Source organism: Pituophis catenifer, unplaced genomic scaffold (assembly GCF_029215685.1).
Source record: "Pituophis catenifer annectens isolate HBS135680 unplaced genomic scaffold, rPitCat1.0.hap2 SCAF_1, whole genome shotgun sequence".
In the NCBI taxonomy this organism is placed as follows: domain Eukaryota; kingdom Metazoa; phylum Chordata; class Lepidosauria; order Squamata; family Colubridae; genus Pituophis; species Pituophis catenifer.
Window position 1 is genome coordinate 352,017,459 of NW_027256881.1, and position 18,895 is coordinate 352,036,353.

At 40.9% G+C, this 18,895-nt stretch overlaps 1 protein-coding gene across 1 annotated transcript; it reads right to left on the reverse strand.

The window, feature by feature from the left end:
• Positions 1-1,552: 1,552 nt before the first annotated feature.
• LOC139313207 (vomeronasal type-2 receptor 26-like) lies at positions 1,553-12,783 on the reverse strand. Its single transcript, XM_070938670.1, has 5 exons — positions 12,667-12,783; positions 11,413-12,249; positions 3,791-4,009; positions 3,259-3,388; positions 1,553-2,457 (listed from the first exon to the last, which is right to left on the reverse strand). The coding sequence occupies exons 1-5, from the start codon at positions 12,781-12,783 to the stop codon at positions 1,553-1,555; spliced, it is 2,208 nt and encodes a 735-aa protein (XP_070794771.1).
• Positions 12,784-18,895: the final 6,112 nt, after the last annotated feature.

The following is an 18,895-nucleotide window of genomic DNA, read 5'->3' on the forward strand; positions in this document are numbered from 1 at the left end:
ATATGTTTCTGCACCTATTTGCAGACTTTATCATTATTCCCTTCATTTTCCCATCTGTTATAAAGACTGAATTGGTCCAGGCAGTCACTGGGACACAGAGATTGTGCAGCTGTCTGACAAGGGCTTCCTTAAAGCTGTTTATTCCATTTTTTTGCTTCTTGTTCATTCCATTTCCCCATAAATCATAACCATCTTGGTGTTGTGGATATTACCTTCCAAATAGTGAGGATGTATATCAAATCTATGAACATTTATTGCAAATCATTTGAGTTCTCAGAGACCACAGTGTCCACTGTATATAAGAGTAAACAGACATTTGCAGGCCCAAATAACCAGCCATTAAGCATGTCCTGTATTCTTACCTGTAAATTCATTAAATAAACAAGAGAATATCACACAACCATATCTTTCTTACTATTCACAATGCATTGCATTTAACTTCACCCTTCCTTCCTTCCCTCCCTCCCTCCCTCCCTTCCTTCCTTTCTCCCTCCCTCCCTCCCTCCCTCCCTCCCTCCTTCCTTCTTTCGTTCGTTCCTTCCTTCCTTCCATCCATCCATCCACCTTCCTTCTTTGTAATATTTGGAAGAAATATTAAGAGAGCAGGAGCAGGAAAATATCCATCAATATCACATGAGCTTATTTATTAATAAACTATGTTTCTCAATTAACATAATAGAGAATAAAACAATATGGTTCATTTCAATGCTAGATTTAAAGAAAAAATCCCTCTAATAGTCAATTGAAAGAAAAAATCCAGTAGGAAATTCAGCAAAGCCTCAGGCATCAGTGGAAAGGAACATGCTGAAAAACACTCAGAGTAAAACAAACCCAACATATTCTTAAATATGCTTTTTATTAAAATTAATAAAATGGGAAACTATCATTTTGGAAACTAATATCCAGATATACAATATCAATGTTTATTATCATTGATCTTTGGGACAAGTAGCATTAATAAAAAAAGAGGGTGAATGTTGCAGATTAACAACCATTCTGAGATTACTCACATCACTTGATTTCCAATTGTTTAAGGGACAAGCCCGTCTCTGATTTCCACTTTTAAAAGAAATGAGATCAAATTGGAAAACGATCAAAATCAAAATGAAACCTCCCAATCCCTGTATAAATAAATAAATGTCAGACCTCTGGACTTTTCGTCGGGCCCTGAAAACACACTTATTCCATCTAGCCAGGCTGGCTTGATCCCATCCTCTCATTTTTAATTTAATTCGGTTTTAATTGGGTTGTTTTAAATCTTGGGCCGAAATTATTTAATTGTTTTTTAAACTGTTTTTAAATTTTATATGCAATGTTTTATCTCCGCTGTACACCGCCCTGAGTCCCGCAGGAGAAGGGCGGTATAGAAATAAAATAAAATAAAATAAAATAAAATAAAATAAATAAATAAATAAATAAATAAATAAATGTGGAACGAGGCATTTTAATTGGTTTTTATGTTGTATTTTTTAATGTAAACCAGCCGGAGACTCCTGTGTGTAAATTGGGTATCAATATAAATATGTTTCATATTTATAATCAGAGATTATAATCAGAGATTCTTGTGCCTCATTATATTCTCTCTACAATTCAGATTGGGTTTAAATAGGATAATGTAGCATTTGGGGAAAAAGATGCAAGCCAAGAGACCAGCCCCAGAGGCCAAAATGGAGAAGATCTCCACGGCCACCATGGACTTCCCTTTGGTGCTCAGGTAGGTGGGGAGGAAGGAGACCCAGACACTGCAAAAGACCAGCATGCTAAAAGTAATGAATTTGGCTTCATTAAAGCTGTCAGGCAATTTCCTAGCCAAAAAGGCCACCGTGAAACTGATGAGGGCCAGAACACCCAGGTAGGAGAGGACAGTGTAAAACATTAAAGCAGAGCCTTCATTACATTCCAAGATGGCCTCTCCTACTAAAGAGTGGAAGTCAAAGTTGGGAAATGGAGGAGAGGTTGCCAGCCAGGTGGCACAAAGAAGTGCTTGGACCAGGGGACAGGCTAAGACAATGGAGTTGGTCAGTGGTTTCCCTAAGAGTTTCCTTGTCTTGTTCCCTGGCTTGGTGGCCATGAAGGCCAGAACCACCATGACAGTTTTTGACAAGATGGAGGAAACTGCAAGGGAAAAGAGAATGGCAAAGGCAGTTTGTCGGAAGAGACAGGTGAGCTTCCCAGGTCGACCAATGAAGAGGAAGGAGCAGAGGAAGCAGAGCAGGAGGGAGACCAGGAGGATGTAGGTGAGATCTCTGTTGTTGGCCTTGATGATTGGTGTGTTGTGATTTTTACGGAAAATCACTAGAACTGCCAATGTGAGCACAGAGAGAGAAAGAGCGAGAGAAACTAAAATGAACCCCAGGGTGTCTTGAAAGGTAAGGAAGTGGATCTTCTTGGCAATGCAGTGGTCCTTGTCCTTGTTTGGATATTGGTTTTCTGGGCAGGGGTCACAGTGAGCTGCATCTGAAATCGAAAGTCAGTGTGAATTTCTTGGTGAATCAACAAGGGCAGATAGATAGCTGGGATTTTGATCGCCAAAACAAAATATTTTCTCTTGGGATCCAAGGACATTCGCACACCTGGTCAGAAGAAGATGCAGTGATATCGACAGGCAACCAGACAGCACCTTGATTGGACCATGTGACTGATTGTTTAGAGAAAGTGACAAACTTTTAATTAGGTGGGAAGCGTCAGAGTCAGTTTTCGCCAGATCTGTGCCAATAGGATATATCCAATACAGCTATTCTTTGAGGAATTTACCTGCCTTGTAATTTTGTTTGATATGTGTGTATTACTTGTGTAAGATCTGGCGGGCAGACAAAGATGGAGACTTGGCTCCTGAGAACACCAACTTTATTGCTAACACATAACGCTAACAAGAACAAGGCAATTCTGCATAGCGGCAATGAAGACAACTGTTGCCGTCTGACAGCTGCTTAAATAGCGAACTGTCAGACGGTGCGAACCAATACGCGAGCAGGAATTTCCCGCTAATTTAGTTGCTCGCATCTCAACCAATCCACGTCGGGTGGCAACACAGCCTGTGTGAGTGGAGTTGTAACTGTGAGGACTCAACAACTTGGAACCCTGACAGCCACCTGTATTAAATTTAAATTAAGTTTAGATTCATGAATTGAGAGGGTCTGCTGAAAAGAAATATGAATATATTGAAGCATATAAATCCTACCAAGCTGATGCCAAAATTAACACTTTTCCATTGAATGGTTTCCTTGATCCTGGAAGATCAACATTTGAATGTGCTACCTGTCTGATTAGAAATGGTTCCTTCTGGACAAGGGTCACATTGGTAGCAGCAAACTGGCTCGCCCTCTGGAACGCTTCTCCTCTCTCCTGCCTGGCACCTCTTCATGCCACACCTGGCAAAGGGCACCTTCTAAAAAAGAGAAGAGAGATATTGCAGGTGGCTCAGCAAAGATTATTCTTCATTTATTCATTTGTACATTGCTCTTTCCATCTTTAGAATGTCTTCAAAAGAAATGGTTTACCAGTAACCAGGATAAACTCCAGAGGGAGTCAGGCCAATGCAATCCTGACCCACTAATGGATGCTGGAGACTGGAACCTGGACCTCAAAATGTAAAGGAAGGCTTGTGACATGGGGCTACAGCTTTTCTAAAAGAAAGAATTATAAGTCAAATCTCAAATGTGTTCAACTCAAAAGCATGTTTTTTCATTAAATCCCTGAATTTAATGGGTTTCCCAGTGAAAAGGGAGTTATGCACCCCCTGGAGTGAATGAATCCTTTGCTGAACCTACAAAGTTTCCTACCAGCTCACCTTTGTGACCCAGATGATTTCATCAGAGTTAATGGTGAAATCTTGTCCTTGGGAATCTGTGGAATCTATTTGCCCAACTTTCATGGGGACAAAAGATTGATTGGGGAGGAAAAGCCAGTTGAGAAGATCATAACGAGTAGACACCAATCCACTTTCTGAGAAGGAGACTTCCTCTCCAGCACTGTTGTTGAACTTGATGTTCCTCAGATAGGGAAGAATCTGGGGAAAAAAAGAGACCTAGACTAATTGGCTGAACTCCACACATAGGACATCCTGGTTTCCTTTATAAGATGATGGCTATCAGCCTAGGAGATGGGTCTATATCTGAGAAGATTAATGAGTTCCCTTGATGGAGATCTAAGTAATCAGAAGTAACATCAAATATTCAACTTCAATAACAACACATTTTCTTTATCATTGCACATTAATATCATGGCTTCCTCAATTCCAGTCTTACAAGAATGATAGCTACATACAAACATTTTAATGCCATATTCCAAATTTCATTGTGTAGTTTTGCTTTGTGATACTTGGTAAGCTACATTTTTAGTTTTATTTGGGCCCATAGTTTTGTAAATGACAAATGCAAGCTAGACTTTCTCTAGAAATAGAGAAAGTGTAGCTTGCAAAGAAGTAGATTTGACCAAGTGGGGTTCTTGTAGAAGGTTTGTCCTTCCCTGGTTTATCACTTCACTGTCTAGAGAGGAAAAATTTAGCCTTTGATGTTGAAAAGTCTGATGAATTTCAGATCAGGAACCCAGTAAAGTTGAGTTCTTCTGCATATGCTGAAGTTGACAGAACCTTAACTCAACAAAGAAGGCAGTACAAGAAATGGCATACTAAAAAAATGGAGTGGACTCACAAATAATTCTAAGACACAATAATCAACCTTAATATGAACTGATATTACTTAATATTTAATAAAGTATTAAATATTAAATACTTTAATATTTACAATATTAAGTACTGACATACTTAATATGTCTTTTTACAGATTGGATTCAGGCTATCTACTGAGAGAAACCGAGGAGGTTCTACCATGCTGATGAGGACTTCAACTGACCTGTCGAAGCATCTTCCACAAATGCACTCAGATTAGGACCATGTTGGGTTCTTCTGCACATGTTGAGCTTGACAGAAGCTTAACCCAACAAACAAAGCAATACAAGAAATGACACACTCTCAGGCAACCATGATGTCCTTCCAGGAACTTCTAGGAAGCTCTTTGCTCTTATGAACAATCAGTTTGGTTTAATTCTCTTTTCCACCATCTATCTCTTTTCAACAAAAACCTCGAGGCTTCTGGGTGCACCGCAGGCGTCGGCGGCAGCTCCCTTTGGAGCGCTAACCCCCGCGATCTCGTAAAGCCGCTAGAGCAGCAAAAATCAGCTGTTCTAGCGGCTCGGAACTTTCCCCTTGGGAGAAGAGGGGAAGGCGAGCAGGCAGGTGTGGGTAGAGCTCCCCAAGACCTCCAGGATTAATCCTGGGGCGTAGAGGGTGAGAGCTCCCCAAGCATCTGAAGAAGCTCCGGATCCGGGACGTGTCTGTTTTTTAACAGAACAAGGTGCTGCGATCTCGTAAAGCCGCTAGAGCAGCGAAAATCAGCTGTTCTAGTGGCTTGGAACTTTCCCCTCGGGAGAAGAGGGGAAGGCGAGCAGGCAGGTGTGGGTATAGCTCCCCAAGACCTCCAGGATTAATCCTGGGGCATAGAGGGTGAGAGCTCCCCAAGCATCTGAAGAAGCTCCGGATCCAGGACGTGTCTGTTTTTTAACAGAACAAGGCGCCGCGACCACCCCTGCGAACTAAATGAATTCACATCGATTGGATTGAAAGCAGGCAGAGCAAGACAGGAGGAATCACAACTGCAAGTACTAAACTTTAACGCTAATAAACTACCACTTCCTTCGGAGCTTGAGATGGGATGAAAGATGGGAGAAAGCTTTAAAAAGATGGTGCTGAGTTGCTTAAGGGCGTGAAACCGAAAGTTAAAAGAGAAAGTGCTTGTTAAGGCTCATTAATGCACGTTAACACTGTCAGTACATCTTAAAAGACTTTTTGGGGTATTTTTGAGAATTGGAAATTAAAGAATACAATATTGATTTATCAATAAGCCATAATAATTATTAAGGACTGAGATTAAGAAGATCTGTTGGTTCTGCTGAGTGGCTGGTGGGAAAGTGCAGTTTGGAGATGGCTGCGAAGCAAATAAAAACTGTTGTGACTAAAAGTGCGGGGACTTCTCCAGCTCAAACATCACAAATGCAGTCTTTGTTAGCCCCACCAGACACACAAACACTGACACTTGAAGTTCTTCAGGGAGCTTTAAAGAAACTGTCTACTGATTTGTCTACTGATTTGGAAGAAAAAATCACACTCTGTTTTGAGGAAAAAATTAAAGTAGTGTCTGAGGAATTACTTGAAATTAAAGAAACAATTTAAACCCAAAATGATGCAATAAGAGAAGATATTATGGAAGCATTTAAGGGACTGGTGGGTAATGTTACATCATTGGAAGAAAGGGTGAATGAAATTGATCAGTTTAATTTAAATGTGGAAGCTAAATTGGGAGAGGCTCAAAACAAGATGGAAAAGGTGGAAGCAGAACTCATAATGACACAATACAGAGTGATGGAATGGGAAGTGAGGGTCAGAGGCTTGAAAGAAAATAACCAGGAAAATCTCAGAGAGATTTTTGCAGAAGCCCTTGCTCAGTTTACTGGAGAGTCTAAAGCAGAGTGTGACTGGCAAATAGACAAAATTTATCGCGTTAATTCATGGATTGCCAGACAGAGACAACTACCAGGAGATATTGTGATTTACTTTGTTACAAGGAGAACAAGAAATGGAGTTTTACAAGTCTCTTATAAGAAGAAACTTCAAGTGGCAGGACAGGAGGTTTCAGTAATGAAGGAAATTCCCCCCAAAATGTTGAGATCTCGAAAGGACTATGCATTTTTAATTGATGAACTTAGAAGGCGTCAGTTGCAATACAGATGGGAAGCTCCAGCCGGATTAATGGTGAATTATTTGGGTGAGAGACATCGTCTCACTTCAGTTTGGAAGGCAAGAGATTTTTACACTACCATACTAAAGGCTGGAAACCCACCATCTCCAGATGTCAAAAGAAGGAAAGCACCAGGAGAGGTCAGAAAGGGGGAAAATGAAATAATGCAGGCACAAGCTCAAGGAGGTGTCTTGACTACTCAACAAGAATCATTGCAACTTTCAGAGGATGTTCAACTTCTGGATCTATTTGAAAAAATGGAAGACCCCAAGGATCAAAGACAAACTCGAGCAGCAACTAAACGTAAAGAACAAGAATTAAAGAAGCAACAAAGTCAGATAATAACCCAAGAAATTGCAACTACAAATATGGAAGCTGTGGGAGGAGCTAGACCGAAGAGGAAATTCCAGGAGGACTTCCAGTTGGTGCTCCATAAGCTTTCAGGGGCCAAGGATGGCAAATAAATTTTTGACCTGGAATGTTAATGGCCGAAACTCACCACAAAAGAGAAAGAAAATATTTCACTATTTGAAACAGTTTAAAAATGATGTAATCTGCTTGCAAGAAACACATATTAGAACAAGTGATCAGAAATACCCAATAAATGCTAGATTGGGCAAACACTTTGTTGCATCAGCTCCTGAGAAGAAAAATGGCATAATTATATACCTAAGAACAGATTTAATGGCTAAATTAATTGAAGCAGATCCATGAGGAAGATATATAATGATTGAACTATTAATAGAAGGGAAGAAAATACTTTTAGTGGAAGTATATGCACCTAATCAACAACAAGAGAAATTTTATAAACTTTTGCATAAAAAATTAATACAAATGGATTACAAATCATGCATAATGATGGGTGATTGGAATGGTGTATTGGACACCAAAAAAGACAAAAAGACTCTTTTGCCAAATGTTCAAACACGGGCTAAATTGCCTAAATCTTTTTTTGACATGATGGATGATATGGAGTTGAGAGATATATGGCGTGAACGAAATTTTAAAGAACAGGATTTTACTTTTTTTTCTGATAGGCACCAATCTTTTTCTAGAATTGATTTTATACTAATTACAAATGATTTTCTTTCCAGGGTAAAGAAGACGAAGATATGTCCAAGAACTTTAACAGACCATAATCCGGTGTGGATGGAACTAGAGTTTGGGGAGGAGTCTAGGAGATCCTGGAGACTGAATGAAAACTTGTTTCGATATGAGGCAAATGTGATAGAATGTAAAAAGTTAATGAAAGATTTTTTTGTTTTAAATATGCATAAGGGTACACCTGTGGAAATGGTATGGGATGCAAGTAAAGCATATATGAGAGGAGTTTTAATAAATTTGAACAATTCTTACAGACGTAGACAGGGGAAAAAATGGAGGGAATTGGAAGAGGAAATAAAAAAGAAGGAACAAGCGTTAGTGGATAAACCAGATGACAAGAATATAAAAGAAACCATTACAATATTGCGAGGACAGTTTAATATGTTGATGTCAGATCAAGTTGCAATGAACTTGCAATATGCTAAACATAATACTTTTTGTTACGCAAATAAACCAGGCAGGTGGTTAGCATATATGATAAGGAAAAAACAAAAATCTCATACAATAGAAAAAATAGAGTATAAAGGTAAAGAGGTATATCAACAGAATTTGATTAAGAAAGCATTTTTAGATTTTTATACGAGGTTATATGCTGGTGATAATATACAAGGTAATGATATAGAGAGATATTTGCAGAAGGAAAATATTCTTGCAATTACTAATGAACAAAGGGAAAGACTGAATGTATTAATAACCACTGAGGAAATTCTTTTGGCAATTAAACAATTAAAAAGTGGAAAGGCTCCTGGCACAGATGGTTTGACAGCAGTGTATTATAAAAATTTTCAATTAGAAATGGTAGAACCTCTTAAGGAGTTATTTGTTAAAATACAACGGGGAGAAGAAATGCCACCATCCTGGAGAACAGCTTTTTTTCCCTGATCCCGAAAGAAGATCAAGATCATAGTCAACCCCAAAATTACAAACCCATATCATTGCTTAATACAGATTATAAGATCTTTGCAAAAATTTTGGCAAATAGATTAATGTCAGTTATGCAAGAAGTGATTCACAAAGATCAAACTGGATTTATACAAGGGAGACAAATGAAAAGCAATGTATGACAAATTGTTAATATACTGGAGTATTTGGGGAAGAACTACCAAGTCCCTGCAGTGCTTATGTTTTTGGATGCAGAGAAAGTGTTTGATCGATTGAATTGGCAGTTTTTAGTGAAAGTAGCACAAAAGATGCAGTTGGGAGAGCATTTCATACAATCTATTAAGGCAATATACCAGAAACAAAAAGCACAAATAATAGTTAATGGTAGTCTCACAGAAATCTTTAAAATTGAGAAAGGAACAAGACAGGGATGTCCCTTGTCTCCACTACTGTTTATTTTAACTTTGGAAGTATTGCTGAATAAAATACGGGAGGCGGATAACATACAGGGTATTAAAGATCAGGCAACATGATTATAGACTACGAGCATTTGCAGATGATTTGGTTGTAACTTTAACCCAACCAGTAAATTCAGTTACAGGTTTGATGGAGATAATTAGGCAATATGGTCAAGTGTCAGGGTTTAAAATAAATATAGGGGAAACAAAGATGATAGTTAAGAATATGAATACAAATCAAAAAAAAGAAATGGAAAGAGTAACAGGATGCAAGATAGTGAAAAAGGTTAAGTACTTAGGAATTTTTATTACAATGTCAAATGGGAAATTATTCAAGTATAATTATGAATTGTTATGGCATAAAATACAGATAGAGATGGATAAATGGAAAAAATTAGAACTGTCTTTGTTAGGAAGAATAGCAGTAGTTAAAATGAATGTTCTGCCCAAGTTTCTATTTCTTTTTCAAATGATACCAATACTTAAAAAGGATGCAAATCTGGAGGAATGGCAGAGAGGCATTAACAATTTTGTTTGGGCAGGGAAGAGACCGAGAGTTAAATTAAAAATAATGCAGGATACACGTGAAAGAGGAGGTTTGAAATTGCCCAATCTAAAATTGTACTATGAAGCAGCTGTTTTGTCAGCAATTAGTGATTGGATTAATTTAACAGATGAAAGAATACTGAATATTGAAGGGTATGATTTGCTATATGGTTGGCATGCCTACTTAGTCTATGAGAAGAAGGTGGATAGGACTTTTAAAAGTCATATACTAAGGAATGCCCTCCTGCGTGTTTGGAAAAAATACCAATATAAATTGAATGGCAAGATACCCATGTGGGTAGTACCCAGACATGTGATAGAAAATATAAGTATAGAACAAAGACAGGATGTAACTACTTATAAAGAACTTCTGTTTACAGAAAGAAATGTACTACAGTTAAAGCCTTTGAATGTACTAAGAGAGGAAAGGGCAATTCAAACCTGGTTTCAGTATGTACAGCTGCAGAATAGATGGAAAAAAGACCAGAAAATTGGTATACAAAGTGAAGAAAATTTGATAAAACAAATTAGGGACCAGAGTAGAATGCATATAAAAAGGTTGTATAATATTTTGATAGAAATAGACTCAGAGACAGAGTTAGTTAAAGATTGTATGATAAAATGGGCACAAAATTTTGAGGAACCAATAATGATGGAAACATGGGAAAGGATCTGGGTAAGAAATGTAAAATTGACACAAGCTCAAAATCCGAGAGAAAATTTTTATAAAATGTTTTGTAGATGGCATTTGGATCCTAAAAAGTTAGCTTGTATGTACCCAAACTTACAACCCAAATGTTGGAGATGTGATTGTGTTGATGCTACCTATTTTCATGTTTGGTGGACTTGTAAAAAAGTTAAAGCATTTTGGATAAAAATATTTTTTTTTAAAGGATAAAGTTTACTCCACAGTTGTTTTTGTGAGGTATCATTACAGATTGTATGGCTATAGAGACTAATCTGATTCTGAACTTAATAACTGCAGCAAGACTCTTGGTGGCGCAGTACTGGAAGAAGGAAGATTTTCCTACTATTCAAGAATGGACATTAAAAGTAGTAAATTTAGCAGAAACAGTAAAAATTTCAGCATATCTAAAGGACCATTCAAATGAGAAATATATGTTAGAATAGAAAAGATGGATTGATTATATTCAAGGCAAATATCGGACTAAAAAATTTCAAATAGCTTATGAATGATCAAAGAGATTTTATAAAGTACTTAAATTTAGTTTAGTAAAAGGGGAGTTAAAAGTTCAAGAGGGGGATAGGAGACTATTGATAATTAGCTTACATTAGCTTATGATTGTCAAATGTTATACCCTGTATTTTGCTCTGGGAAGTCGGGGGGGGGAGAGGGAGGGGAAGGGGAGTGTTGGAAGGGGAGCAGGGAGGGGGAAGGGGAAATGTTTGTAAAAAAATTTAAAACTTTTCAAAAACAAACAAACAAACAAACAAAAACCTCTTACCGGTACTTAATTCAAACGACAGTTTTCAATAATTGCTATCTTAATCTCTTCTTAGATACATTTTACATACAGATCAAGAAATGCATAGAAGTAGTTTTCTACCTAGACAACTACCTATCATTTATCTGCTCTGTGGATCAAATAAAAAGCCACTGGGATTACCTGCCATGACTGAATATTTGAGATCCTCTTTCCAAGCCTCATCATGGTTGGTCGTGCTCCAGATCCATGCATTGCATGTAATGCGTGTGCCACAGCATAAATGGCATTGTAGATATTGTAACGTTCACCTTCCATGCTTGTTTCAAAAACGTAAGAAGGTAAACTTTGTAAATTCTCCCTTCCTGTACATTGTTTCTTCCCCTTTGGAACGATCCTGCCTGGTTTGTGGATCCTGCAGCCAAACAACATTTCCCAACATAATAGGAGAAAGATGTCACCTTGTGGCTTCAAAGGGTCTAAAGACAGGAGGAAACGACTGAATTCTGAGATATCCCCAGTGTGGGGCCTTAAATGCAAAGCCCCATGGAAGGGCTTAACTAATTTTGATACGTCTTGATTCCTCAGCACACTAAGTTTCCAATGGGAAGTTAAGATCCAAACTTTCCGAAATGATGTCTTTCTCAAATGTTCATAGATACTCATTGTCACCTGTACATTTCTAATGCTATTGGGGTCTCCAAATAGAACAATCACTTCAGCTTTAGTCCAAGTGTCCGAAATGTGCAGTATTTTCAACTTTGGCATTTTAAGAAAATTCGATTTCAACTTTTCAGTGAAGGCCACACAGATCTCCTTCTCCTGGAGCATTGGCGTCAGTGTTGAGACGAAACGTTCTCCTCTGTCATCTTCAGGGGCTACCAGCCCAACCCAGTTCCATTGGAAATACAGGAGCAGCTGCACTAAAGCCACATACTGAGCAAATTCACTGGGATTAATCCAGAAGAAGGAAGGATAAACTCTTCTCTCTCCCTGAGTGAACTCAAAGCCAACACCTAGCTGGAGAAAGTGAGTTTCTTGATAGAGTAAATTTTTAAGGGTCACCATTATGTGGATTGTTGCCCAACCTGGCTCACTTTGAGTGACAAGCTTAATTTTCTGGCCTTGTTAGGAAGAAGAATTATATATTAGGAAGAAGAGGTTATATATTTTGCCTGGTGATGATGTGTCAAAAGCCAAGGGAATGTCAAATTAATACAGAGAATATACTAACTACACTACTTTTATGAAGAATAGATTAGAAAGGAATTCCTCTTGGCAAATACCACATTTCAATATAGCTCATTATCTATCACTTTTGACTTCTATAAAAACACACAAAATATAAATATAGGTCCCCGCAAACCCCTTTTCCACCTTTAGCTGCACTGTGTGTTATTTGTCTACCCCATACTCTATCCAATGAGGCCCTCTTACCTGTGGGACCTTGAAGATGCTGAAGATGGAGGCCATCTGCCTTGAGGATCTGGGGTTGAGATCTCCGATGACAGAGAGCAGAGGATGCTGCCTGTCACATTTGTAACCTGGAATCATTTGGCCTCTTGTGGAGAGAAGGGAGAGGCTGTTTGAGGAAATCTCCATCTGAGTCTGAAAATTGCTATAGATGTGGAAGCCAAGGGTGATGTTGGGGAGGAGAACCAGATCCTTGTTGACCTCTGTGACTGCAAATACCAACGCTACGAACTGCTGGTAGTTCTTGGGTTTGACTCTATAGTGAGAAAATCATCATGGAAATTTTAAGGAAAGCTTGTGTGTGCTGGTGTCATGTTTAAAAACGTCCTTTGTAGGAGGAATTCCCAAATTCATTTGGGTTGTGTTGGCTTTCTAGGCAGCTGCAGCATACGGCTGGCTCATAATTAAGTGATTGTCCACTAGGACCCCAAGATCCCTCTCACAGTTACTTCTATTGAGCAATGTACCACTTATATGGTACCTGTGTATTTTGTTTTTCTTCCCTAAATGTAGAACCTTGCTTTTTTCACTGTTGAATTTCATTTTGTTAGATAGCGCCCAATGTTCAAGTCTGTCAAGATCCTTCTGTATCTTGAGCCTATCTTCTGGAGTGTTGGCTATTCCTGCCTGCTTGGTGTCATCTGCAAATTTGATGAGTTCCCCATCTATCCCCTCGTCCAAGTCATTGATGAAGATATTGAAGAGAACTGGAAAGACTGAGAATTCTAGCCTATCTTATGAGTTCTTCATTGAGAAAAGCATAAACATCTGAACTACGCTAGGGCATTGCAAACATCACTAGAAGAAGTATTTCTGAAAAGAGTCCTTGAACAAACCAAATAATTATTTACATGTTTCCCCTTTAGGTGAAACTTACAAAATCTCCTCCCGAAATGAAGATGGGTCTTTTTTAAAGGATTTAAAGTTGAATTTATATACAGTTCCGATGGGAAAATTCCCACCAATAATGAAATCACCAGGCCTGTAAAAGTCTCTCGTAGTGTGTACAGTGTTTGTCAACACACACCTAGTTTGCATCTTCTTAGCAGAAGTTGGAGGAAGGAGCCAGAAGAGCAGCAGCAGGAGGAGGAGAGGCAGCCCAGCCATTCTTCTCACCTTTCCTCCTCGATCAGAAATCAAAAGGGTGTTTTGTGTGTGCAGAGGTTGAATTGCAGGGAGCCCTTGAAATCTCAGCAGAGCTTTAGCACAAGAGAGATAGTCTGTTCCACCTGAATGGCCCCCAAAGCAAATTTATATTCAACCGTGCTTCCTGTTACCTGTGTATGGTCTGTGACCAAAGAAGAAACTAAGGCCATACAAGTCTCACCAAAACTTGAAGTTGCCTCTTCACAACAGAAAGCAAGGTGACATGTCCTGCTCCCACCAGGAGAACTCCGAATATATAATTTAAAGCAGGTTTTATGTCGGAAGATCTTCATGGGTAGAAATCCATAGAGGATACATTAGAAATTACCATTCTCCTGATAATTACAAGGAAAAACAATTTTCCTATGTACTGAGTAATACACCAGATAAAGAAAAATGATTTTGGGACTCTTGTTGTTATTCTACAGATCATATGCAATTGAGAGTCAAGGTGAAGTTGGGTATTTGAATTATGTGAAACTGAGAAAGGAGTTTGGCCTCCTCCATAATTTCTTTGGCTAGTATAAGTCTTCATGGGGCATGGTGGCCCTTGACAATCAGTTGTACCCTAGTAAGTCTGGGCAATCATACCAACACTTGGATGGACTTTATAAATACCAACATGTCGGGGGATGAAATTAGACACTAACTTCTCCCATAGAACTTAAAAAAGAGAAACTTCCTCACCGTGAGGACAATTAACCAATGGAACAGCTTTTCTTCAGACATTGTGGGTGCTTCATCATTGGAGGTTTTGAAGAAGAGACTGGACAGTCACTTGTCTGAAATGGTGAAGGATCTCCTGGTTGAGTGGGGGGGGGGCTGTACTAGAAGACCTTTAAGGTCTCTTTCACTTCTATTCTGATTTTGATCATCAGCCTTTTTCCCTCTGTTGAATCATTTCTATCTTTCTGCACCTATTTACACACCCTATTATTGTTCCCTTCATTTTCCCATCTGTTATAAAGACTGAATTGGTCCAGGCAGTCACTGGGAACAGAGATTGTGCAGCTGTCTGACAAGGGCTTCCTTAAAGCTGTTCGTTCAATGTTTTATTGGAAATAGATTCTGAGACGGAATTGGTTAAAGACCGTATGATTAAATGGGCACAAAATTTTCAAGAGCCAGTAATGATGGAGACTTGGGAAAAGATTTGGATTAGAAATGTGAAATTTACACAAGCACAAAACTTAAGAGAAAATTTTTATAAAATGTTTTATAGATGGCATTTAGATCCTAAAAAATTATCATGTATGTATTCTAATGTGCAAGCTAAATGTTGGAGATGTGACTGTGATGATGCAACTTATTATCATATATGGTGGACTTGTGGAAAAATCAAAGCATTTTGGATAAAGATTTGGTGGGTGATGCAGAATATTCTTAAAAAGAGACTGAAATTTACTCCACAGTTGTTCTTACTGGGTATAACTACGGACTGTACAGTTGCAGAGACTAAATTGATTTTGAACTTGATAACAGCAGCAAGATTGTTGGTAGCACAACACTGGAAGAAGGACTTTTTGCCTACTATTGATGATTGGATATTGAAAGTAACTAATTTAGCTGAAATGGCTAAAATTTCAGCATATCTGAAGGATCACACACAAGAAAGGTATATACAGGACTGGAGAAGATGGATTGATTATATACAAAATAAGTATCAGACCAAAAAATATCAAATAGCTTATGAATGATTTCTTTTATTTGTATAAGCGTTATATAAGTGATATTAGAAGTATTATGTTTAAGAAATAGAATTTTATATATGGGGGGTTAAGAATTTTTTTTTTCAGGGGGTGTTAGTTTAATGATTGGTTATGCAATTTAGTTTATTGTTAAAGGTCAATAGAAATACCTTGTGTTCTGCTCTGGGAAGTCGGGGAGGGGGGGTTGGGAGGGGGGATTGTGGGGAAATTGTGATTGTTTTAAAACTTTTTCAATAAAAAAAAAAAGCTGTTCATTCCATTTCTTGCTTCTTGTTCATGCCATTTCCCCATAAATCATAACCATCTTGGTGTTGTGTTTATTATCTTCCAAATAGTTACCCATAGTGAGGATGTATATCAAATTTTATTTATTTTATTTTATTTTATTTTGAATTTGTATACCGCCCTTCTCCCTGAGGACTCAGGGCGGTGAACAGCCAAGTAAAAACATCAAGTACAAATATTAAAATACAGTTAAAATATACATATATAAATTTGGCCCCATTAATTAAAAACAATAAACAAAACACTTAAAAACACTTAAAAAAAAAAAAAAATTAGGCCAGCCCGGCTTGCTGGAAAAGGAAGGTTTTAAGGGCACGGCGGAAGGCACCGAGGTCTTGGATTCTCCTTATCTCTGGAGGCAATTGATTCCAGAGGGTAGGTGCCCCCACAGAGAAGGCCCTCCCCCTGGGGGTCACCAGCCTGCACTGTTTGGCTGATGGCACCCCGAGGAGGCCCTCTCTGTGGGAGCGCACGGGTCGATGGGAGATTGTCGGTGGCAGCAGGCGGTCTCGAAGATAGCTAGGCCCTATGCCATGGAGCGCTTTAAAGGTGATAACCAACACCTTGAAGCGCACCCGGAAGACCACTGGGAGCCAGTGCAGCTCGCGCAGGAGCGGTGTTACATGGGAGCGCCAGGCTGCTCCCGTCACTACCCGCGCTGCTGCATTCTGGACCAGTTGGAGCCTCCGGGTGCTCCTCAAGGGGAGCCCCATGTAGAGAGCGTTGCAGTAGTCAAGGCGAGAGGTGACGAGGGCATGAGTGACTGTGCACAGGGAATCCCGATCAAGAAAGGGCCGCAACTGGCGGATCAGGCGAACCTGACAAAAGGTCCCCCTGGTTACAGCTGTCAGATGTTCCTCCAAGGACAGCTGCCTATCCAGGAGGACTCCCAGATTGCGAGCCCTCTCTGTGGGGGCCAACGACTCGCCCCCAATAGTCAGTGATGGAGTCAACTGACTATATCGGGATGCCGGGAGCCACAGCCACTCAGTCTTGGAAGGGTTGAGCCTGAGCCTGTTCCTCCCCATCCAGATCCGCACAGCCTCCAGGCACTGGGACATCACTTCAAGGGCATCGTTGGGGTGGCCTGGGGTGGAGATGTACAGCTGGGTGTCATCAGCGTACTGGTGGTATCTCACCCCAAAGCCACGGATGATCTCGCCCAGCGGCTTCACATAAATGTTGAACAGGAGGGGCGAGAGGACCGACCCCTGAGGCACTCCACATATAAGAGGCCTTGAGGTCGACCTCTGCCTACCTGCCAACACGAACTGCGACCGGTCGGAGAGAAAGGAGGAGAACCACCGTAATACGGTGCCCCCCATCCCCAACTCTTCCAGCCGGTGCAGCATGATACCATGGTCGATGGTATCAAAAGCCGCTGAGAGGTCTAACAGGACCAGAACAGAGGAACAACCCCTGTCCCGAGCCCTCCAGAGATCATCAACCAACGCGACCAATGCCGTTTCCGTGCTGTGTCCAGGCCTGAAACCCGACTGGAACGGATCTAGATAGGATGTTTCCTCCAAGAATTGTGGAAACTGTCGCGCGACCACACTCTCAACAACCTTCGCCAGGAAGCGAAGGTTGGAGACAGGACGATAGTTGGCCAATATTGCCGGATCCAGGGACGGCTTCTTGAGGAGAGGCCTCACCACCGCTTCTTTCAAAGCGGCGGGGAAGTGACCCTCACTCAACGAAGCGTTGATAACACCCTGGAGCCAGCCTCGTGTAACCTCCCGGGAGGCCAGTACCAACCAGGAGGGACACGGGTCCAGTAAACATGTGGCCGCACTAAGTCTCCCCAGAATCCTGTCCACATCATCCGGAGTCACAGCATCAAACTCCTCCCAGGTAACATTCTCAAGACTATTCCTCGTCACCTTGCCCTGATCTACCCAGTCAGAGTCCAAATCCCCCCGGATCTGAGCGATTTTGTCATACAGGTATTGTCCGAAATCCTCCGCCCTGCCTTCCAAGGGATCCTCCCGCGCTCCCGGATGGAGCAGGGAGCGGGTTACCCTGAACAGGGCGGCCGGACGATTCCCTGATGACGCAATAGAGGCGGAAAAGTAGTTAAACTTTGCCGTCTTTATCGCCACTAGGTAGGTCTTAATATGCGACCTTACCAGTGTTCGGTCAGATTCAGCGAGACTGGCCCTCCAACCACTCTCTAGGTGTCTTTTCCGGCGTTTCATCTCCCTCAGCTCCTCGGTGAACCAAGGAGCCGCGAGGGATCGACACCGGGTCAGAGGCCGCAAAGGCACGACTCGATCCAAGGCCCCACCAGCCGCCCGATCCCAGGCAGCTACCAGGTCCTCGGCCGAGTCGTGTGCCAGATCTTCAGGAATTGGCCCAAGCTCCGTCTGGAACCTATCAGGATCCATCAGGCGCCTGGGGCGGATCCATCTAATTGGGTCCGCCTCCCTGCGGCGGGGTGTAGCGGTTCGAAGGTCCAGACGAAGGAGTGAGTGATCTGACCATGACAAGGGTTTCATGTCTATATCCCGTATAATAAGACCACTCAACCACTGGCCAGAGACAAAAATCAGGTCCAGCGTGTGTCCCCCCCTGTGAGTGGGGCCATGAACTAACTGGGTCAGGTCCATGGCCGTCATGGAAGCCATGAACTCCCGAGCCATCTCTGACGTTTCACCAACGGACGGCAGATTGAAATCACCCATGACCATAAGCCTGGGTGTATCAACTGCCACCGTGGCTATCACGTCGAGTAGCTCGGGCAGGGCCGTTGCCACGCGGCAGGGAGCCAGGTACGTAAGCAGCAAGCCCATCTGAACCCCATGACCCCATCTCACAAAGAGGGACTCACACCCGGCAATCTGTGGCACAGTGGTCTCCCTCGGACCCAGACCTTCGTTAATAATAACCGCCACCCCCCCCGCCCCTCCCCTGGGCCCTCGGCTGAACATTCATTGAAAATCATTTGAGTTCTCAGAGACCATACTGTCCACTCTATATAAGAGTAAACAGACATTTGCAGGCCCAAATAACCAACCGTTAAGCATGTCCTGTATTCTTACCTGTAAGTTCAT